Raw genomic sequence first — 24,506 nt, forward strand, 5'->3', positions numbered from 1 at the left:
AAATACACAGAAATATTTTTTTTATTTGTAGTGAACCCCGTATGGACGTTACAAAACTTGGTATCCTAGCTAATTTCATTAAGTTTCATGACGACTGAACCAGCAGATGATGATGATTAGATTCAGCAGTACTTATCAAATGTTAGCAAGCTAGCACTCTAAAAAGTGGTTAAATATGCTGAAAATAATACATAAAAATAACACTTTAGCACTGTCATGTTAGCATTTAGCACAGAGCAAAACTACAGAGCTGCTGACATGTAAATGGACTCTCAGCCTGGTTTTAGAAAAAGGACTAAACAAATATACAAGAAGCTCAGGGAAAGATATAGAAACACATTTCTAAAATGTAAAAGCAAAAATCCTAAAAAACACAGAAATCAAGTAGCTAAAACATCATGGAGGCAAACTGTTATTCTCTGTGAGGCTAGAGAACATGTGTTTATCAGTTAGTTTTAGCTAGCAGAAACTCTGTGGGATACTTTGGGTAGTAGAAACTGAAGTTGCTGATGTAAAGCATTAGGACAACTGGGTGCAACAGGATGTTTCTGCTTCTTTGTATGTAGTATCTATTTGTTTAAGGTCCTTTGAAAGGTAAAGAATTCAATAATAATAGTGAAGTAGTCCTTAAATAAACACGCACATTCCTTTAGTTATTTAAATTCAGTGATACGTGCTATAAGAAAAAAGGAAATCAAACACCTGCTAAAAAGTGCTTTCAGACTCACCGAGTCAGTCTGTGACACAGATATGTTTCTCAATAAGGAATGACAGAATTATAAAGAAGAAAAAGCAAGCAGGAGGGTTTGTGGGGAGATTTAAAGTTGTGATTACTGCAGCAGTGACGTGAGCAAAAATGAGCCAGATTTTAGCTGCATGGGGTCTCACCACAAAACCCCCCATAAAACAAATGGAGCAGCCACAAGAAGCCAGTATCTGCAGCATGTAGTTAGGCAATACCTAAGTTACGGTATCTTTTTGGGTATATATATAAAAATAATAATTAAAAAAATATCTTTATGAAGAAAAGCTTTCCAGGAGTTTAGTGTAAAGCCAGACTTTTTAAAAAAAAATTTCATCCAAAGGAGAATAGCAACAAAAAAAAATTAGATGCTAATTTCCTTGAGGGTATCCCAGCTACTTGTACATGTCATGTTTCCTGTGGTTCCCATTGGCTTTTAGTTATGTTTCAGTGCATGTTAATTGCCCTTTGGTTACTTCCTTCTTCTTTTTTTTTAATAGTTAGCTTTTCTAATGTGTCCTGTTGCAGTTGAACTTCCTGTTTTTGTTCCTTTGTGATCATCTGGCCTGACCTGATTAGGTATGATAGGTAGGATTAGGTAGGTTTGATAGGCGACATCTTGGATTGCGAGGTTGGGGTCAGTGTGGCTGCGCTGATCTTCTGCGGTGGCGTTACAGTTGAAAACTCCACTTAAAATGGATGTAGCCATAGCCGTTTTCTTTCACATGCACGTGCACTTTTTTTTTTGCACTAGAAACCCGATAATACCCAAAATCTGATTCAGATTACAAAATGACATGTTTTTTGTGTGAACCCTAAAGAAAAAAATAGCACTGTCTCAACTCTGATGAGGCATGTATAGTCTCTATCATGTGTACACTCTTCTGCATTTAAACAAGCACTTTACCTCAATGTTTATTGCAGCTATTAGTTGAATATCCACCTTTAGATAAAAATAACAACTGTTGTGCAGAAACATACCATGCACACCAACTGAACCCACCCCACACATTATTCCTTTCTTATGTTTGGTTCTCTGTGTAACACCATATGCTGCTGTTATGCACCAAGGCTACCAATTATTCTGAGGCAAGCCTCCTCCAGAAACTCGCAAACAAAGGCAGAGTTTGTTGTCTTTACAGGCTTAAAATAACTTTTCAAAGGCTGCTTCACAACCGCATGATGCTGGGACAAAAGGTAATGAAAACCAAGCCGACTCGTGCACGTTAGAGGGTGAATGGGGAAGATGTTAATTTTAACAATTGTGGAAGCAGTCTTGAAATGACACTGAGAATCCGCGGATGAAAAAACTGAAGAGATAAACAGATATCTGTATGACAAATTAAAACAAACAACTTTTTTTGGGGGGGCTCAGTTTCCGTCTGATTGATGAAAGTCTAGTTAACGGTTTCAAACAGACAAGATTACAAATGCAGATCTAGTTTGCTCAATAGCCTCCATAAAGCCCAGATGGCCTTGTGTCCAACTAAAGCTGCACTAATGTCAGTAATCTCATCTGGGCCTGATTGCTGTGACACCACATAAGCAGAATCAGATTGAATCAGGCCCGTTTTAACTATCAATTTCCTGTCGTGAGCCTCTCGCTAAATCTATTGGGCGGAGTCGCGGAGAGTCATCAAGAGAAAAAAGACACTGCTGGCAGGGAGGAAGAAGAGGAAATCACCGCCTGGCCATACAGCATTGTGTGAAATATTTGTGTCAGCTATTGTTTTTAAATGGGCACATCCATTCAGTGTTACTGTCCAAAAGACAACAATACAGATTCCACTGCATGAAATGATAGGTACTTATTATTCTTTGACGCATGCATGTGCACAAGAATCCTTATATGGTCACTGCAGAAGCTCCGCTCACCTGTTTAAAATCACCTGTTAATGAGGGGCAGATAATCAGAAGCAAGTTAGCTTTAAGGGAGAGGAAAACGAGCTAAAACAACTTGTTGTTAAGGCCGAGTATGAAGTAAATAAGGCTTATTTTGAACTGCGAATCATGCAAAGCTATTCTAGCAGAGTTCAAAGATAAAAATGAGCAGAATAAAAACAGGATCCTTTAAGCTAATAAAAGATGACAAAGAAAAAAAATTCTCAGGATGCAGAAAGGAGCAGCGAGAAAAGGAAAAAAAACTTGGCTGATGATATTACACTGAACCTTGTCCAGGTCAACTATATGTCTACAGAGCATTTGAGTACACTGTGTACAGCTGTCTGAGGGGATAAATGCTGTACTGAGCTTCCTGAGAAAGGAAAGCAGGAATGCTCCAGAGAAAGAGTGCATGAGAGGGAGATGAGGATAATCCAGTGAGCAGATGTTTGGGAGCACATCGAAGAGTGCTCGCTGCCCAGAGGATACCGATTATAAGCGGATGGAAGCGCTAACAGGAACGCTTGGGAGCCAAGGTGGGCTACACGATTAGCCAACGCACACCTGCTAAGGCTAGCCAGAGTGCGATCCTGAGATGTAAAAGGTAGCCGTTGTTGTTAAAGCACATGTAATGAGAGAATTTCACAGAAGTAGCCACTGGCAAAAGAAACACTCCAGATGTCACACAGAGAAGACTCCAGACATGTGAGAGTGGACGGAGCTTTGCTTTGTACTTCTTCACCATTTAATCAAGAGGAAATAGCTCATTTAGTTAAAACTCTAGCATGCGCTAAAGATGAAGGAGAGGTAATGTGACCAGTGAGTGAGGGTGGGACAGCAGCACAGAGGAGAGCACTGTGCAGTAAAACCAGCCTGTCCTCTGCACTAGAGCAGCTCTGGCAGTACAGAGCTTTCCGATGTCTCATTGTGATTTAAAGACCAAGGACACAGTCAGTCATGAGTGAACATCTCCTATTCCCCAGCTCCTGGGAGAATAGAACATGTTCTGACAGGCACCTCTCCGGTGCACAGAGGTTAGCGCTGCACACGCCATGCAGAATAGTACACACACACAGAGCAGCGGTGCCCTCATTCAAGCAGAATAAAAACAGCACCTCCTGCAATACGCACGCATCTTGAGCGATGGTGCTATAATCCATGCATCCTCTATCAAGCTGCCAGCCTTATAACAGGCCTTGCAGTTCTCACCTGGTTTGTGAGGTTCAGTGGGTTCACCCCCAGCAGCTGTGGCACCATTGCCGTACTGTAAATGTGTCCATATGCCCGGGGAGTACGTGCCGTTTTAACCCAGGTAGCTGTCTCCAATCCCAGTTTTGGTGGTGCTGGATAGGAGCACCGGACAGGTCCTCAAGCCATTTCACACTCATACTTAATGACGCACGCTCCTTTGAACCCACGTTTTGTTTTGTATCAGAGTGCTGAGGTACTACCTGGAGCCATCCATCAGCCACAGGAGACAGAGCCTTTCCCTGAGGGCCTGGTTAAGAGCGGGGGGGGGGGGGGGGGGGGGGGCATCTGGATGGGAACCATCTGGTGAAGGGGGAGTTTGTTCTGCTACTCCTGCAGCAGGCAGGCAGGCAGGTCTGCCGGCCACACCACCAGAACAAAGGCAAGCTGTAATGTGGTCCCCGCGGCCGAGGCGGGGGAGCTCTGTCTGCCTGCCTCCCCAGACAGAGCAGCACACAGCTGGGGTCAGTCTCAAAGCCTCACCTGGCCTTCAGGACGGATTTAAGATGCAGACGTCTGCTCGTCATGCGAGAGACTGCTTCACTTTCATGGATTGCCTCCGCTCTTCACATGACAGTAACTCAAACACTAAGATTTTAATGACTCACTTTCTCTACCGCTTAGTTGTGGAGGACACAGCCGGCAGCCTTTCAGAAATCCCGTCCTTCAGTCAGATGACGACTCGATATTATTTACCGAATGTGCATGTTTTCCAAATGTGGCACACAGAACGGCTGCTCCACATACACAAAGCTTTTGGGAAACTGAATCTTTTTAGTTATTTATTTACTTTTTGCTTAAATGTATGGCTCTGCACAAAAGTCTGTCCAGCTTACGTGAAAGTGAAGGATTTTTTTCATCATCACTCAGTTTCCCTTCCTGCCTCTAAATGACTGATAATCCAACATAATGTCAGTGGCCTCTTTATTTTCAGCAAGCCTCTGGGTTTGATCTGATCTCACAATCAAACAGTCAAATAATAGTCAAATTTCACCTCCTGTGTATCAGCTCTCCGAAACTTAATAGGCTGCAGGGGACCAAAAAAAAGAACATCTCATCTGATATTACCTGACTGCACAACTACAACTGGACTGCTAGACACAGACGGACACTGGAAGCCAAGTCCTTCCCATCAGCCTGCCAGCTGTCTTCCCGTCAGCGCTCTCCCGCTGTACGCTCATATCTCTGCCGTCGCCTGCCTCTGAACGCCGCTCAAATTACACACGACGGCAGTTATTGGACATCTGCGGCGCATTATTAAAGGCTTTTACGCGACGAGAAAAGTTTCCAGCGGACGATGACAGCATATCATGAATACTTGGATTTGACCGCTGGCGTGATGCAAGGAAGACAGTCATTGTTAGTCATGTGTCTGCACTGCTGTATTTCTGAGACGCATCACACAGAGGCTACAGAGGCTGCACTGTAGCCAAAAAAAAAAAAGAAAAAGGTCACAAGACTGAACCCCTGCAGCGGCTGATGCAGCAGCCGATGAAGAGCTGAGTGGTCATCAGTCACTAGAAATAAAGCTGTGTGAGTCTTTAAGCCTTTAAAACCACACACACACACACACGCACACACACACACACACACACACACACACACACACACAGTGTCCTTGAGAAGGGGGTAAAGTCAGGCACAGCCTCTTCACTCACTGCAGCGTGCTTTACCTTGAGCAAAGGTGAACAATCAGGTCACTGTGATGCAGAAAAATGCACAAATATGTGCAACAGGGTTGGCTATTAGATCAGCCCAAACTTCCAAAGATCTCCAGCCAAAAAATACAAATCTTCACTTAGGTTCTAACAGGAATCATCACAGCGTCGCACTGAGTCCCGACAACAGCAGTTACTTAGCTTAATGAGGAAAAAAAGCGTTCACGCAGCCAGAAGTAGCCGAGCATGTCAGTGCAGGGGCGCAGACAACTTTCAGACGAAGTGCAGACGGCATACTAATCCACGGATTTAATACGAGTAAACAGAATAGTATAAACAGAGTACTCGAAACAATAGAAAGTCTTTGGACAGACAGTGTCATCGGCAGTGAATATGAACTTCAAACCAAAAGAAATGAGGACAGATTTGGGCGTTATCTGCCTGTAAGGACTGCAAATACTGTGATATTTGACTACGCAAAAGGCCAGTTACACGACAGCCCATTAGGAGGTTCAAATAAACTCCAAAGCTACCCCAGCAGGCCGCTGTAATCTTTTCGTATGTTTGGAGCCAAGTATTTTGGTGCTTTTCTCTTACTATTTTTCCTGTGCCCTTGTTTTGCAGGAATGTCTTGTGTGCATGAACACATCTGCCGAGGTGTGCAAAAGTACAGTTCTCCACACTGACTCAACAAATGACTAACACGCGTATAGCTTTTGTCTCCACTGTTGTTAACCTAGGAATTTCACAGTAGCCTCCATGTACCAAGAGCAAGCCACAAGCTCAAGCTGCACCAAGTGTGGCTATTTTATTGTTTTACCTTCACGCTGACTAAAAGCCCACTTTGTCTCATTTCCCTGAGCACAGGAAGAAGCTTTCACTGTTACAGCTTGAAAACTGAAGGAAATAATCCCAGCCTGGATCCTTCACGGCCCACCTGGTGTTTCCATTTAAATCTCCTTTTAATTTTGTCAATCAAACGTACACGGGAAGGCCTGAGATTTAATATAATTGATTTAAAATATTTATAAGGAACAAGGTTTAAAAAGTAATTTTTCACTCATCTGCAGGTTGCCCCCCCTCCCTCCATTCATCCAGTTGGCAGTAAGCCTCTTACACCAATCCAAAAAAGAATGATTTATCTAAGGCTACGGGCTTTTATACAAATGTTGTCAAATCAAGGCCCAACCGCAGCATCTTCTGCCAGCGAGAGATATCTCATCCTGCAGTGTTTTCTTTCTTCTTCCAGACCTCTTCCTGACATTAATGTAAAAATCTGGACATCTGCTTTCGTTATTGCTCCGTCTCAGGCAATCTATAAGAAAAATCTAATGAATCATTATGATGTAAACTAACCAACTTCCAGTCGCCACAGCAGGTAGCTCTGCATGTTTGATTTGGCGGATTTTTAAACCCTTGCTGACAGATTTGTGTCACCTCCATGAATTAAACCAGGGATCTTCTCCTTGTTAGACAAATGTGTAAACCACCACACTATGAAAGCAATTTAGAAGATACTGGCAGCCACCTGTGCTAGCCCTCAGCCTCCTGGCAGCAGAATCCTTAGTTAGCGCAAGTACCATAGAAGCAGAATTTCTAGAGCACCTGCCTGGTGGGTCATATTTGTGGGCCGATGTTACCAAAATTCAAACTCATCTGAGACTTTTAGTAGATACATCTATTGTGTCAGGCTTTACTAAAGTATCACGTTCACCAGATCTTCAAAAAACACTTGACCTCTGACTTTGATCTGAGGAAAAAGATTCATGCTTGCCTGAGATTTTTAGTAGATGCATCTAGTTAGCGTGGGTGACAACAATACAGTATACAAACTGGCAGATAGAAATACCGTAATTGTCGGGCTATAAGCCGCTACTTTTTGCACAAGCTTTGAACAATGCGGCTTTTAGTCAGGTGCGGCTTTTCTATGGATTGTCCGTGATTTTTGTCATATCGTAAGACGATTTGTTTTGTTTGTTCCACTGTTGTACGGCACTACGTTGCCTGGCGGAAGGGCATGTGATCAGACACACAGTATTGGGGTTCAAGAATGGCATGTTGGTCACATGTCCGTCCGCCAGGCAACGTAGTGCCGGTCGAAGTAGCGCGAAAAACAAACTTCAAAGTAGCGCTACGCGTTCAGTGGGAGGCGTGGATGACGAGCGGCGATAAACTTGCGAAAAGCAAGTTATGCCCAACTCCACCAGTGGATTCTGACAGCGTGGAAAAGTGTTAAAAAATCCATGATCACCAACGGATTTCGAAGGGCTGGACTGCTGCATGATGGGGAGGAGGACACCGCCACGGCCCTTCAGAGGGTGTTCGACTCTGACACTGACAACGAGGATTTCTTTGGTTTTGAAAGTGACAACGAAGGAAAGAAGCGGAGAGTGGATGACGAAGCCATCCTGAGCCTGTTGGTATCAGACACTGGAGGAGAGGACTTTGGTGGTTTTAGTGGGCAGGAAGAAGAGAAAGATGGTGAATTACTGACTTTTCTTCTTGTTAAAGCCGTGTCACTGCACCTGAGCCTAAAAGGTAGGCCGAATCAATTGTTCTGGTGTGCTGTAGGTTATTGTTATATACTACATTTGTTACTCATTTATGAAGCACAGTACATGTTTCGTACTTGTAATTACCGCTACTTGTACTTGTACTTGTACCCTAAAAAGTTATGCAAATATGTACCCATAACTTGTTTTTCAAAATATTAATAAAAAGGGATGTCTCCAAGAAGCCATCTTTTTCCTGACAATTCCCTTTGTGCATATTCTCTTACATATGATAAGTCAACATTGAAACACCTGTGGCTTTTAGTCAGGTGTGGCTAATGTATGTACAAAACAGGATTTTCCCCTGATTTTAGCTTGTGCGGCTAATATTTGGGTGCGCTTTGTAGTCCGGAAAATACGGTACCAAAGAACTGTGTTTTGTTAGCCTTGCCAGGGCAATTTAGATGTAAAACAAACAAAAGAATCGAATGTCATCAAAGGCCTTCAAGGAATTTATCAGAAGAATACCAAAAAACTGATTCGATGCATTTTTTGTTATTTTCATCTTAATACATTTGAAAATCCCCAACGTCTGGGAGAATCACATCATAGTCCAACAGTCAGCATGACTTATTAAACAGTGTTACAGGAATACAACAAAAAGCGTTGCATTCAGTCTTGACACACAAAGTCAAGGTAATAGTGTTGTTTATATTCAAATACCATTACACTTTTATAGACTGCTTATAAAAGTCAGATGAAGCCACAGTGATGTGAGCCTCTGGTCAGCAAAGTCACGTTTTTTGTGCTGTCCAAAAATCAGTTGAGGTAGGATCTTCTAGCTTCATATGGCTCTTTTGCATGTTTCCACTGATTCTACATTCAACAATTTGGAAACTGAAATGAAAAATTTAACCTAGACACCAAATTTGGGAGAAAAAAAAACAAAGCTGAAAAAGTATCACAGCTTCTGTCTGCTCTACCTCTTAATTTTGCTGAACCTTAGTGTTGGTGGTAAGCATGGATGTATACACTTAAATGTCTAGGCTTAAGTTCCTCTAACTGTGTACTTCAACTCCAAAAAAGAAAAAAGTTGTACATTTCCTCAAAAACAGCTCTTTGGATAGTAAAGATTACCAACCCAAGGTAGTCCCACCGTGTGACATGCCCTACTTCATTTGGATTTTTTTTAATCAAGGTCTTTTATTGAAAGAGATTTAATAAAAGTACCGTTACAAACAACAAATCAAACATACAAGCGGTTAATGCGGTTATGGCGTTAACATCATTTTACCAAGATTAACGCTGACAGCACTAATTTTAATATTTTGGTGTCAACCAGCAAACTCTCTACCTAAATTAATGCAATCATTTGAATACTTTGGTCGATTATCGAGTTATGATGAGTAAAATACAACTGCTTAAATACAATTATAATCCATCAGAAGAAATTAAAAATAAGTATCATTTAGCATGGCAAACAGAGTAAAAATATTTGGGAGTTATAACACCTAAGGATCTCGCAGTTTCTAAGTTTATATTTGAGAATAGATTCGATTAAAATGAATATACTGCCAAATTATTATATTTATTTCAAACATTGCCAATGGAAATAAGCCAGAAACAATTTAATGAATGGGATAAAATGTTGTCAAGATACATAGCAAGGTAAAAGACTCCGAATTTGATTTAAAACCTTACAACTGGATAAAGGAAAAGGGGGATGGGGCCTTCCTTCTCTCAAGGATTATTATTGGGCAGCACAATTAAGGCCTATGATATGCTGGTGTAATCCTTCATATGATGCTCAGTGGAAAGGCATTGAGGAGGGTCTGACCTCCATTCCCTTACAAGCTATTATAGCAGACAGTAGCCCGCAAGATTTAATAAACACTATTTAAATGGATCAAGCTGACTTTTAGTTTGGGAAATAATAATAAAAGAGCATAAAGGATTGGTGACTTTGCGCATGCTAATGGAGGAATGTAGACTTCTTCGTTTTGAAAAGGTTAAAGAAAAATATTCATTAGAAACACAGGATTTTTAAAGATACCTACAGATGCGGCATTTTGTCAGCAAAAAGGTAAAATCTAAGTCTGAATTAAGCAAACTGCTGTTACACTTATTTAAAAGGGCATACAGCGCAACTAAAGATAGAGGCATCATCTCAGGCCTGTATAAAGGGTTAATAAACATGAAATCACACTCGACCCTATATATTAAAACTAAATGGGAAATGGAGGGAGCAATAGATATAACGGAGGAAGAGTGGACAACAATATGGATAATATGGACATATTATCCATATTGTTATTGGAAAAGCCTGATAAGATATTTTATTGCACCTTACCAAAAATCTCACTATGACAGTAACCCTCCCGTTTGCTGGAGAAATTGTGGAAACACGGATGCAAATCGTTATCATATTTTCTGGGACTGTGATGCTATTAAAGCTTATTGGAAGGGAACACATGTAGCAATACAAGGGATATTTGGAAGATATTTGCCTTTAGAAAGAAAAACTTTATTTTTTGGACTCATCCCAGAATGATGGACAAAGAACGATAAATATTTGTTTAATATTTTATTGGTGGCAGGCAAAAAAGCCCTCATAAAAAAATGGCTTTCATGTGAGAGCCCAACTATGAACATGTGGATGGAGGTCACAGTGGATATTTACAGGATGGAGAAAATGACAGTGGATGTGAAATAAAAGAGGGACCTGTGTGTATCACGTTGGAAGAAATGGATGAACTATATAATAACACGCAGGCCAGATTTTGACTCGTTAATCTTAGTTAAGATATCATTTATATTACTGGTAATTAAATCTCACTCCCTAACTGTTTATGCTTTTTTGTTTTGTTTTGATTTTTTTCCTTCTTCGGTCACAGGTGTAATGGGGAGTGACAGTTGGTTTAAATAAGCTTTTCAAAGGTGCTTGGAATTGTTAAAATATAAACTAGCCAAGTGGGAGCCCAGTCCAACACGTCTTACTCCAATGTCGGCTCACTAGCGCCCCCTTATTTTAATTTTTCACTCTAAAGGGGACCGCAACATGAGTAAGATGTTGTATTAAATAAAACTTTAAACCATTAACTGAAACCATAAGTTTATTAGTACAGTGTTTACTGAAGTCACAGATCAAAGGAGCTGAAATCAGCTTTCACACAGATTTTTTTTCGCAATCGGACTTCTTTTTGAAACCAGAGCAGTCGCCCCCTGCTGGCAAATGCTGGAAAGAATAAATTTTAAGAAACATCTGCATAGGCTTTGCTTTTAATCCAGGAAGAAAACATTTAACAAACAGTAACAGATTTACACATCAGTTTGTTTTATCTGTAAATAGAGCTGGGCGATATGAGATTTTTTCATATCACGATATGTTTTTTTCATTTCAGTCGATAACGATATCTATCACGATATAAGCCAAATAACTATATTTGTAAGATTTAAATGTGCCGTTGCTCACAAGTAAAATGTGAAATAATCAGCAGCTTGTTTTTATTTAAATATTTATTTCCCATAATAAGTTCAACAGGGTAGATGTACTTAAGGAACATGAGACTTTTTCAGATAAATAAAGGCAAATATTGCAAACTACACAAAAGGCAGCCGCTAAAGCGTTTAAGTTTCAAAATAGAACAAACGAAACAGACTAAATTGTCAATTCCACTTAGAAACAAAATATTAATTCTAAAAACAAATCTTAGTTTGTTTTACAGAAGAACAGACAAAACTGACTAACTTTTGTCAATATCAAATAAACTGAGAACTAAAAGGAAATTCTCAATCTCTCCTTGTTGTATAGCTGAGCTTTTCAAACAGTTTTAACAGTTACTTTAGTCTGACAAAAGCCGAATGACGAATTAGCGCTTCCAGTCAGAGACTGAGGCTACGTCCACACGTACACGGGTATTTTTGAAAACTGAGATTTTCCGTTTTCGTTTTAAAAAATAATCCCGTCCACACATAAAGGCAGAAATGAAGGAAAACGCTGCTATGAACATGCCAAAGCAGCAGGTGGCGCTAGATTCCTAACCGTGCAGAAATGTTGGCCAATCAGAAGTCTAGAAGCCTCGGTGGGAAAAAGTAAACAAAGCTGGGGCATAGAAGCAGAACCGAGTCGTATGTGTGGAGGGACAGTAACTGTGTGTATATGTAAGCATTTAAACACTGCAGAGAGTAGAATTAACAGTAACAGTATTGTAGAAATTCATTTCACCAGTCACAATAAACTGGTGACGCATGCACCAGTTTATTGTATTTCCAGACTTGCTTTCGGCACAATTTACAGTGCACGCTACTCTGTTTTTTGTCAGACTTGAAATAGCCGAAATACCTTCACACTACGGAACTTCTTTGGCTCTTCTGTTCGACAATCTCTCCGGCATTGGAACCATCATCTGTTTTCTCTTCGGTCACGCTCGGTTGATTTTTCTAGTCGGCACACTCATTTCCTCCATTACCCGCTGGCTGCTTCCCAAACAAACACACGTGCGGCTTGGCACTTGTGCTGTACGTAACAAGTCACGCGACGTGACGCTGCGGCTGTGATTGGTTCGGCTCTGCGCTACCTAATTTGGATTGGCTGACCTTTTTTTTTTTTTTTTAAGAGGACAAGAGCGGCGAGGTCTATCGCGATAGCTTAATTTCTCTATCGAGTAAAAGTTATATCGCGATACATATCGTTATCGTTCTATCGCCCAGCTCTATCTGTAAATTGTGAGCTGATATTACAAACACATTAGACAAAAAATAAAAAAATAAAAAAATTCTGTAAAAGCTGAAAACTGTTTGAATGCAGCTCTGTTTCCTCCATAATGATATCACAAAATTGCCTTAATGGTTATCACTTTTTTGTCCTTCCTGTTATCATCATTACATCAGCCTTTAAAAATCCCCCATTAGTCAAGCTCTGATTGTGAGGTCAGCACTTCAGCAGCCAGCATGTGGGGATAACACTTAACTGGTCAGTAAATGTATCTGTCAGAACATGTGATGCGTAGATGTGGAAGCTGGGTGGTAAATACACATTAATTTGATTTATTTGGGCTAAAGTCACAGATTGGTCCCAAAGCATTTTTTCAGTCTATACAACAGGCAGCTTTGACTGAGCTCTGGCAGTAATTTATTAGAAAAGTTATGCACTGTATTAGACAGTATCCAATTTACAGGCATGAAGAGGGAAGACGTTCAACAAAAGGGAGATAAAACTACTGAGAACCAAACAGAGTGGCTAGAATTTTAATAGTTCATCTGGACCGGCATGCATTTGAAATCAATCTAATAAGCTTCTCTGACCTCATATTTTCAGCCTGACTCTGCCTCAGGGGCACATTCAAACCACCACAAAGCCTCAGTGCAGCAGCAGCATCTGACCGAAGCAAATGGTTCTGTAATTGCCATTACAACTTGTGGAAACCAAAGAATGGAACCAAAGCACTCTTGTGCCCTGCCTGCTGGTAAACTTTTTACCCCAGAAATCTGCTTCTCCTTATATTGGGGAGGCGCCGATCTTCCCATTGAAAGGAGAAAACACTCGATGTTTTCCTGCTTTCTCATTTTAAACACATTAAAAGCTATTCTTTGCACGGTGGTTTAATGCCATGTGACACATAACTGCTACCGATTCATCTTTTACACTACATGAAGTGCATAGTTTCTTTTTTTACATGTAATGACACTGCATGCTTCTCTTTCATTGTTTAGCTATAGTGACCCCTCGAGAAATTCAACATTTTTCTTCTTATTTTTCCTGTTACTGTTATGTGTCTTTTGGCCTTCTACCAATGTAAATGCTGTGAGCTCATATTGAGGATGACGAGTGGCAGCTCATCAAATTAGCTGACAAAATCCACCTACTAGCATCTCTAAAATGCTCACTAATCATAATCCGGCTGGTTTAATCTGACATTTCGCCAGTTTACAAGAGTCTGTCAGATTAAAGAAATTAGATAGCCACATGAATTTGTGTGTTCTGAAAGTGACAGAAAAACGATCTTTATGCCATCTTGTTGGTAACACAACAAACTACAGCTGCTGGTATTTAACAGTTTTTAGATGCTGGCCCCTCTGTTGATGAGTTTTTGTTTTCTACCGTTTGAAATCCATCGACAAGAAAAAGATACCAGAAATAAATGACTGATTACTGGTGATCAAAGATGCCGGGGTTTTACCATATTTTTACCGTTTTACCAACGTCCTTTATTTAAATATGTTTAAGACTGGCGACGTGTCCAGGGTGTAACCGGCGCCTCAGCCTATCACAACTAGGATAGGTTTCAGACCCTCTGACTTGGATGAATGTTAAAAGTTGTTACAGTATTTTACTGTAAAGGTGTAGGTTCACACTAAAATGCTGACAGCTCTGGTAGCTAGCATTTTACTTTATATCATGTGATCTTTAAAATGTTGCAATGATTGGACTGAGGACAATTTAAAATGAACATTTAGCATCTATTCATACCTGTTTCAACCTAATTTTTTACTCAGATGAGTTATGAGCAACATAATGTAGCAACAGTAAAACTCATGCTTGCTGTTCAGACAGAAGCACCGATAGTATTTAGAAGTATTTAAGCCAAAAAAGTGTATTAGTGTAAAATCTTTAATCTTTAAACATTCCAAGTGCGCACCTTTTTTGACACACCACAGTCAGACAGGTGATTGATAGGGAAGTAATTACATGGGACACAGTCACAGCCTCCATAATAAAGCACATATGCAGCCAAATAGTATCTACTTCCTCAGAGAGTACTGTAATGTTCCTCTATCTGTGTTATTATTAAACAAAAAGAGCATGTCAGTTTTTGTGGTGATGTCGCCCCCGGCAACTGAGCTCTGACAGGTATTCAGTCAGCCTGCAGATCAAAGCAGTTGTGTGTTGAACCACAGCTATGTGGCTAAAAAAGAAAAAAGCATTTCTGACACGTGTAACATAACCTTCATTCTGTTGGTGCACAAAAACCTCTCAGCCATGTAAGGTACATGAAAACTGTGTTTCTCCAAAGATTTTTTTCTGAAATTTGGAACAAGAATGAGCGTCTCACACATACCAGAAACCTTTATTTTCCCCAAACCAGCTGCAGTAACAGGTTTCTTTCCCCAGAGGCAGCGTGGGGGTCTTTAAAGGTGATTCATGATTTCCAGCTGACAAACCGTATTTCTGACTGAGTGTACAGCAGATTTATTTTACTGTACAGACTTGCACGTGGGATGCATGTGGTGTCAACATGCACAGCTGCATATTGACATGACATCCCCATACATCCTGACAGGAAGCTGTGAGCTGAGGAACAAAATGGCTGCCAGCAAACAACAAACTACGGGTGGGCACATATCCCACACAGAGTCATGTTTAGGCTGAAGAGAACATGCTGCCCTTGAACAGACCAAACATGGAATTCCCAATGAAATTCCATAATCCATAATCCATTATTGATTTATAATCCACAGCAGATTAGGCAGCATTCCATTATTTTTCCCCCCGTTCTCCTGTCAATGCAGAGATTGGACACTGCAGAAAAACAACATATCTAGGTCACACAATAAATATTAAGTATAAGGAGTCATATGTGGTAAAGCTGTTGCTAAATATAGGTTTCCTGCCTGTTAAGGGATTCCAGCTTCAGAGGGACATTTCTATAATCCATTTCATGCCTGGTCTCATGAGCTGACATTCCATCACCAGAGGGGGGAAAAAAATTCCCACTGACTTCTCTACAGATTTCGTTGGCCTTTTTATTTTGGTCACTTCCTTTCTACACACAGGGCGTCTTAATGAACAACATATGAACCATATTCATCTTGAAAACAAGTCAGCTTGAACATTTATGATGTTTTCTGAAGCATTTTGGGTCTGAGTCTTGCTCTAACTATCAAACCTTTCTAGTCTCGATGCCCAAATGAACTGCACAGCTTTACACGAAGTTGACAATAGTGACAAAAAACGTAGTAAATGCAGTAAAGCTTAAACCCAAATGGGATCTAGACAGAGAGAATGTCTAGATCTATGGATCAGTGGGTGATTTGCAGCCTTGGTCACAAAACACACCCTGCGACACGATTCAGACAACTCTACAAACCAACCAATCAGAGTCAACCATGTAATGAGACAGACGTTATTAGCGAGCACAACATTTGCCAAGCTGCAAAGGGCTGTGGTACCAAATGTCATCAAAAAGAGTAGCAATCCTCTTCAAATCAGACTTTACATGTCGTCAGATACTCATCTTAGACTTATGGGGCATTCCAGTTATTTCAGAAGTCCAATATCGGAACTTAGAGTGACTTCACTCAGTTAGTGCATTCCAACAGTAAAGTCGGAAAAGCAGGGACTCGCTGCAGAGGCAGCTGAAAGTCCACCTGATGAGTGGAATCAGTCACTTATTTTAGAGACATACTGAATAGAATCAGTATGACCCAAAATACTATATTCAAAATTTTGCAAATTTTGCATGTTCCAATTTGAGAAATGAGGATTATCCATAGTATGCTCATTGGCTAATGACTTCTGATTGACAAGTCCTCAGCTAGTGTGGTTTCACTGGTTAACTCAAAGCTTCAAAACAGGACTTAGCTAAGTTATGTATGACATCATGCTAGCTACATCCATCTTTTATGCTGTTTACCTTTTTTTAGTAAAGTTTGTGCAGTGGAAGATGACTGCTAGACTAAGTTTTGTGCCTTTTAAATGAAATCAGACAGTCAGGTATCACAAAAACGCCACTGTTCATTTTAAAAATACACCCATGTGTCCTCCATTGGTCACAAGGCAAAATGCTAACCGCAGTTTAGTTTCTAATTTAGTTCCTTACCTCTAACACAGGCCCCGCTCCCAGGATGATCTGCTCCACCCCACTGGCAAAGCCCTTCTGGCTGAGAGCTGTCAGGTGATGGATGAGGAAGTTGGTGCTTTGGGTCTTCCCAGATCCACTTTCACCAGAAATCACTATGCACTGGTTCTTCCGCCGCTGCAACATGGCATGATACGCCACATCTGCCACAGCATAAATGTGGGGCTCCAGCTTCCCCAGCGTGTGGTTGTCGTACATTTTGACATATTTGGGATTATAGATTGGCAGGAACTGGAAGGGGTTAATCACGATAAGAATACTCCCAACATAAGTGTAGATCTTCTCCTGGCGGAAGCGTGCACGGAGGCTCTCCAAAAGGGCGCGCTCCGTTAGCTCCGGGAGAGCACACAGGTCACAAGGTGGGTCGCTCCCTGCAGGCTGGGGGAGGAAACCCCGTTCGACCATGCGCCTTCGTTCCTCAGTCACCCGCAGCCACATTTGCAGGCTGCCCCCGTAATGAATAGATCCATCCAGGTTTTTCTCCCGCAGGAGGAAGCGGTAATCCTCGCCACTGCACAAGCCACTACGGTTTTCCAGGGCGGTTCTTGGCCACAGCATCATCCGCTGAACCGGGCAGTCGCTGGGATTGAGGATCCACTCTTCCCCACCGAACTCCTTCACCTCGGCCAACACGTAGCATTTGGTACGGTCCAGGTGTAACCGTTCGATGAGGCACTCGATGGCTTCAGCAGCAGTGGTGTTCTTGCGGGCGGTGACGGGGCAGTAGATGGTGCCCTCAGCCAGGGAGCCCGGATAGACGCGCAGGGTGAACTCCTGGTCCTCCAGGCGCCGCCGCATGCTGCCACTAATGGTGGCCATATTGGCGCTGCCGGTGTAGCTGCAGCCGCCATCTTGTAGGCTCATGGCGGCGCAGCAGGTCCCATCAGCAAGCTGCTCTCAGGGACCAAGGGACTGACTCAGGACATCCCAACTAGAGGAGGGAGAGAGAGAAAGATGGAGGCGGTTAAGACATTTTTGGTTTCAGACATCAGTTCATGCCCTCACAGCGTCAAACACTTCCAAGTACATTGAGTCACAACAGGGTCATCAGAGTCAGGGCGACACAGTAGTCCGACTCAATGGGCTTTCTGTTTCGTATCGTAAAGGGAACCACTATGAGAGCCGCCACAAAAGAAGAGCAAGAGCCCGATGCTAAGGGAGAGTCGAGAACTGATAGTGGGCTGATAGTTATTCAAAACAATGAGGAACAGTAGCTGCTGCATGAATTTAAAGGCTACTGGCCACAGCTTATCAGAGCCACATACACTCTGTGTGTGTGTGTGTGTGTGTGTGTGTGTGTGTGTGTGTGTGTGATAATCCAAGTACTGTAGCTGTGTGCCAAGATTAACAGCTGCCACCTTCCACACAAAAGTGGCTGTAATGAGAGCACAATGGTGCAATTCACCACTTCCCTGTTGATAGTGGACACAGGACTCCATTCTCCCTCTCAATCTTTCACACACACAAACTTCAAATGTCACACTTGAAAATTTAAAGTGCTCTTCCATCGATTAATGATTTTGGGAGACAAACCGCTTTTAAATTCAATTGCACAAACAACAATACTGTATATTGTGTCTGGGACACGATCAGAAACAGACTATAGCACTTCTGTGCTGCACTAGATTAATATAACTCTTTATATACAGCATTTTTTACCTGATTTTTAACTGATGGTAACGGTTTATATTTACCTCTCTGCTTAAATGTGTAACTGCTTTTTCCTTGGGCAATCAAAGCTCCAGCATTACTTATAATATATGGAACAGCTTTACTGTCAAACTCTGAAGTTGTTCTGTACACTACATGTGTTGTTAGTTTGGACTTTATCGCTTGAGAAGTAGGTGAAGTTGTGCCAGAAATCTCGACAGTGTTCAGACTGCATCCGTTTGATGGAGCCACTGAAATACTTCAAGGTTAATTTAACTAACTATTCTTTTCTTTTCTGGAGCCAGTTCACCTCAATGTTTCCTTCATTCTTTACTTTCTCTTTTTTGGTTGAATTTTCTAATCTGCTACATCTCTCTCATGCCTTCTCTATTTTTTCTACGATACAACAAATACGCACCAGACAGCCAAAGTCAAACGTCTGTCAGGGCGGCTGTTAGCAACACAGCTTCCTTTAGTTGTCCTTTGAGCTATGTGTACAGTATGTGGCCGACAAACACAGAAAGATAAAGACAGGAGAGGAGAGGATGAGCCAGCCACTCGCCCTTTGAGCGCTCCAGACAGGCCTTCCTCTCCCTCTTGCTTGTCTGGAGTAATCTTGAACACCTACAGGAGTCTGCAGCAGCCCACAGACAAACAGGGAGGAAACAGACAGCCGAGTGTCTGTAAGACACAAAGAAGTGAGCTGTGAGGGATGAAAGACAGGGCAAAGGCAGAGGAGGCAGAGCTGAGAGACAGGCAGAGATGACAGAGAGCCTGGGACTTAAGATAACTGACGCAATCACTCGCTGGGACACTAATGAGCTGCTCAAATAGGTAGAAGGTCAAAGTTTCAAGTCTATTATGCAGAAATGCAAATAGAGTCAGTATTCATCACGGTGCGTGTACGCTGTGCTGGTTTCCTTTTGGGAATTTCTGGTGTTTTTACACAAATATACAAACAAACACTAAAGTTCCCTGACACTGTGGTCACAACGATGTGAGTAATAATGGCAAAAATGCAATCCAAGGCTTGATTTATGGATGTTGATGCAATTACACTGTTCCTCACTATAGCCCCTCCTGCCCACACACACACAGTTTACTTGGATGGGCCACCCAGATTTAGAACCTCATTTTGGCATTTTTATGTCCTCCAAGAGAGCGACACCAACCCCTTTGCTGTCACTTTAAAGGCTCCGTCTCAGTTCAGAAGGTAGCCCCGGCTCTTCACATGACACGTTTCCTTACCAGCAAGTTCACCGTTCAGGTCAATTTAATTCCAATGTCTCTCCAGTGATTCCCTCCTCTGTGGTTGGACATACACTGTCAGCTAAATGAACCTGGAGCAGGTGGAGAACTGGCACACGTGTCACTGCGCTGTAATAAAACAAGAGCTGGAGTTTGAGTTTACAGCCGTGGATTGAGACTCTCACTTGGAGGGGCAGCTGATTGTTTTAGTCTGATGTGTTATTTATTCATCACAAACTAGTTGGTTATTAAGGTTTCTGCAAAGGATAACCTCATAAATGGTAACATTTATTTTTCCTTTGAGTAAGTGGATGCATGCCTCCATTTATGTGGAGACACAATAGAAGCTACATCTTGTTCATCCCACCTTAGTTCCACCCTCTGGACAGACACTGCGGGACACATGCAGCCACACATAAATGTGACGTAATGACACGTGGAAAAGGAAGTAGTAAACACTGAATAGGGAATGGATTTTGAGGAATTCTACTTCTATAACATGAGAGCTTTTTAATTGAATGTTATTAGCATTTAATTTTTAGAAGCATCTTATAAGGGCTCAATGGTGAATTTTTGCCTGAGGCCCAAAAGACTATAGAATCGTCACTGCTGCACATCCTTACTGATGCCAAGTCCAGACTGATTTAATTTCATATAAAGTGCCATTTAAAAACATATGCAGATGTGCCAGTTTAGCTCGCCTGGTCAAGCAGGCAGCCATATACTCCAAGGAACCTTCAGATGTGTCTTTCACACTTTTCTCTCTAATCTCCACCGCTCACAGCATTAAAAAAAAGAAGTCTGACATCTTAATTTACTGGATAACTACTGAGCAGACTAGTGTGTGCCTACTCTATCAGCATAACGAAGAGGTTTGATTCACAATGAGATGAAGCACAGTCTTGCACATCGCTGTAAAGCTGCTGCTGAGCCCAGCTGCTGTGGCCTTCATTCAGTTCTCCAGTTGCTTCGTCTTCATCAGCTCTCTGCAGCTTGCTGAGCTCAGCTGCCAGTCCAACTCAGAGAGTCATTAAACTGGAAAGCAGCAACTTATGACTGCTGTCGGCATGTCTTCCTGTCACAGGCCAAAAATGAGCCACTGAGGGCAAAAAGCATGCATATTTCCCAATGAGAATGGATGACAAGGAGACGCAGGAGCCTGGGGGAGACTGAAGAATCTTTCCACATTTCTCCATATTGGCAAACTGCACGATACATTCTTACACATCAAACAACGCTACAGCAGAGAGTGAAGAGGGAATTAAATACACTGAAATCAAATCAAATCTTCAGTGAACCCAGAGCAACAAAGTGTGCAGATCTCCTTTGATGTCTGGCAGGTGGCTTCCTGAAGGAAAATCAGTTTGTCTGGAATCAGCAGAAGAAAACGTCGCCGCCTAAACAGAGCAAAACTATAACTCAGCTCCCGACGTGTGGTCGCTGGGAAATACCGTTTGAAAAACACTGCAGATGTCACCAAAATAAAAGGATATTGTGGATTAGGAGTTTAAAGGGCAATCCAAATCCCTACTTCGGGTAATGACGTCCCCGCCCCACAAATATATATATGTGTTGCTTTGCTGCCTCGAAAGCTAATACCACTGGCTTCCCTTTAAACCTTTGCCCGAGTCAGCGGACTGCAAGTCTCCAGAGCAGAAAATGAACCTGTTCGCCTGCATTTCAGCATTTAGCCTTGCAGAGAGTTCATGCAGGTTACACTGGACGCTCCTGGCCAGAAGGAGGTAGAGACTGCTGGATGGTGCAAAGGTCAAAGTAACTAGTCATGGTCACAAATCACACATGGTAGAGCTGCGACCTCGCTGCCAACATTTTTTGGGGGGAGATGGAAAAATCGTTTCTGACATTTCCTCGAACAGCTGCACGCGGTGAGATCATTCGGGGAGGAACTGGATGACTTTTAGAAAACAAAAGCCTTTAATAATATAGCTGGACATGACCTTAACTGTATGTTCAACATCTACTCTAACTATTGCTGACAGAATTAAGGAGGATGATGGATGAAGCTGGAAATTGATACAAGTCGGGTATGGAAGAGAAGGGAGGAGATGAGATGATAGAAAGCAAAAGTGGTGGAAGGAAGGCGAAGCACAGGACGGGGCTGAACATCTGTTACGTCTTGTTTTGACATGGTTGAATCTGAAGTGCTGACAGCGTGTTGAGATAAGGACGTAAGCTGACATGGTGGAGAAATGAGCTTGTAGTTTAAAAGTAGAGAGACTGAAAGAGTAGAAGATGTCTTAATGAGAGCGTGGAAGTCATCTGACTTGCCGGATAGGTTCAGCCCAGGGTCACGGATACGCATGTGGAGTAAAACTGCAGATGTTTTAAAACAGGGCTCCTAAATAGATAATTAAAGAGAAGGAGACTGAAAGAAAGTAGTGAAAAAAAGGAGAAGGATTTCCTGTAAGCTCCTAAACTGATTAATCTGCCTACCAATCCAAAATTCAAAATTAGTTTTTGAATCAATTTAAAAATCAGCTATTAAAATAACTGTTGATAAAATACCTACAGATTAACTAACTGATCGGATAGGAATCCATCGGCTTATCTGAAGAATCAGCCTCTGAGGTAACAGCCAGGATTTTCCGGCTTCCTGTGAAGCCACCGGACATCTAAACCAGTTTTCTACTTGCATTTAATCCCTATGATTTCCACGCCCCGTTTCCATACAGTGCTGAAAGATATATTTGAGCTATAGTCTCAAAGCTCAGACTATAGCTGCAATTCCTCTTCAGGTCTTCTTGTGACTGTTCAGTATTTGCACTTTCACAAAGCAAAAATGAATCCCTATCTTATTGATTGTGCAGGCTTCTGTTTATAGAGATGAACTAACTGACTACTTGTTTCAGCTCTAAAGGAAAGAGAAAGCTAATGGTGCCGGGTTGTTGTGTACAAGCAAATATAATTCTAAAGATATTTAGCTGTAAATATTAATGGAATTGCATTTGTTAAATAAATAAATAACTTGACTTCATGCGCTTGAATAACACTCTAGGTTTGTTGTTTGCGTCCCTTAAAAAAAAAAAAAGGACTTCGGGTACTCTCAAACATTGTTTGCCGAGTTATTATCCACCATGACTTCCCATAAAACCATAGCGCCATCTCTTCAATGATGTTGACAAGTGTGCAGTGCGGCTGCAAATATCCATTAGCTGTTGCATTAGAATCATATTAAACCCATTTATTTGTTTTTGAGTTGAAATATGGTCAACATTAACGTTTGCCTCAGGCTTTATTGACTTCAGGCAGATTATTAGAAATCTTCTTAAGTCAAATGTTGTGTGCTAAATTATACCCCGTGCAATCCATTTGATAAATGCAAAATATAAGTCGACATATTTGTTTGTCTGTCTGATGGCAAAATAAAAACAACATTTCAGACAAAACTGCTGGAAGCTTCATCTCTTTTTCAAATTGTTACCCATCATAACACATGCTGTGCATCCTTGTTTGAGAGCAATTATGGTGCACCACAGTTTATATGATGTTATTTGACCTGATAGAGGGTAGAATAACACTTATTAGATGCTAAGTGGACACTTTAGATTGCTACTTTACTGTAATATGACATGTGTTGGCTGGTTGCTAAAACAGACTGTGTACTGTAGAAAAGTAGCCATCTTGAATTTTGGAAACAGATGTGACAAATTAGAGACGGATCTCACTGAAAAGAGAACGCTGCACACCAAGATCTTCTTACAATGCAGATGCACCCTTGACTCACACTGTTACATTTTTTACACATCAAGTAATTTCTGTGTAGCACACAACAATAGCACACTTGGAGCCAGCACATTTATGAATTATCCACTACGTTTGGAGACAAAAAACTCCTCTCAGGGCTCAGCAAAAATATGTTCCTTTTGGATAAAGTAGATACTGTTAAAGTTTAACTTTGAGGACATAATTTGCAGTTGAAAAAAAAAAAAAGGGTGCAATAGATGTTACCGTAACAGCCAGAGTAACAAAAGAAAACAAAATGTTCAAAATCGCAATATTAGCCAAACCTGAGAGAAATATTGTGGTGTTTCCCAGCTCTACTATTCACATATCAGCACAGTCAAACATCAGGCCAAAGACCAGCTAATGTTCAATGTTCCTTTGCGTTCTTACACACACCTCTGTCGGGTGATGTCTGGAAAAGTTCATGACTGTGCTACATGTGTTATAATCAGTTAGCTTGTCTAAATGGGACGCTACTTAACAAAATAAACATCACATTGTGTTTAGGAAGAGTTGAAATGAATGACTGAGACCACGACATCATGAGTAAAATGTTTGCCAAGTTCATAATTCAAGTAATAGGTAGAGTTCTTGTCTCATAGATTTACATACATCTAATGTCTTTTTGCAGCCAAAGGATCGTCCCCCTGCTGGACACTAGAGAGATTGCAGTTTTAAAACACATCTGCACTAGCTTCATATTTTCACACCTGCAGATACAGCTTCCATCTTGTATACAGCCAAATATAAACCAATTTTTATATAAGTTTATGAACCTGCAGCTACATTTGCTCGTTCACATCTGCACTCCCATGCGCCTGTGTGCACCCAGCCTCCTCCCAACACTGCAACTAAATTCCAAATGTGTGGGAACTGGAATAAGAACTGTTTTACATCAGCAGTGTAGCAAATAAATTACTGTGCTGCTGCAAGGAAGGCACTACAGGAGTCGGATAGTCTTCAGGATCACAGAAAAGTTTGAGAA

General features: G+C 41.5%; 1 protein-coding gene across 13 annotated transcripts in view; it reads right to left on the reverse strand.

Annotated features, from left to right (window-relative positions):
- LOC113026413 (unconventional myosin-IXAb-like) overlaps positions 1 to 24,506 on the reverse strand; it is a 153,062-nt gene that overhangs the window by 96,199 nt on the left and 32,357 nt on the right. For all 13 annotated transcript variants that reach the window (XM_026175180.2, XM_026175186.2, XM_026175185.2 and 10 more), the window contains exon 2: positions 16,841 to 17,810. In XM_026175180.2, coding sequence (XP_026030965.1) covers positions 16,841 to 17,743 — 903 coding nt within the window. In that variant the 5' untranslated portion in view covers positions 17,744 to 17,810. The remainder of the gene's footprint in view (positions 1 to 16,840; positions 17,811 to 24,506) is intronic.

The sequence above is a fragment of the Astatotilapia calliptera genome, chromosome 7 (genome assembly GCF_964374335.1).
Source record: "Astatotilapia calliptera chromosome 7, fAstCal68.1, whole genome shotgun sequence".
Lineage (NCBI taxonomy): Eukaryota > Metazoa > Chordata > Actinopteri > Cichliformes > Cichlidae > Astatotilapia > Astatotilapia calliptera.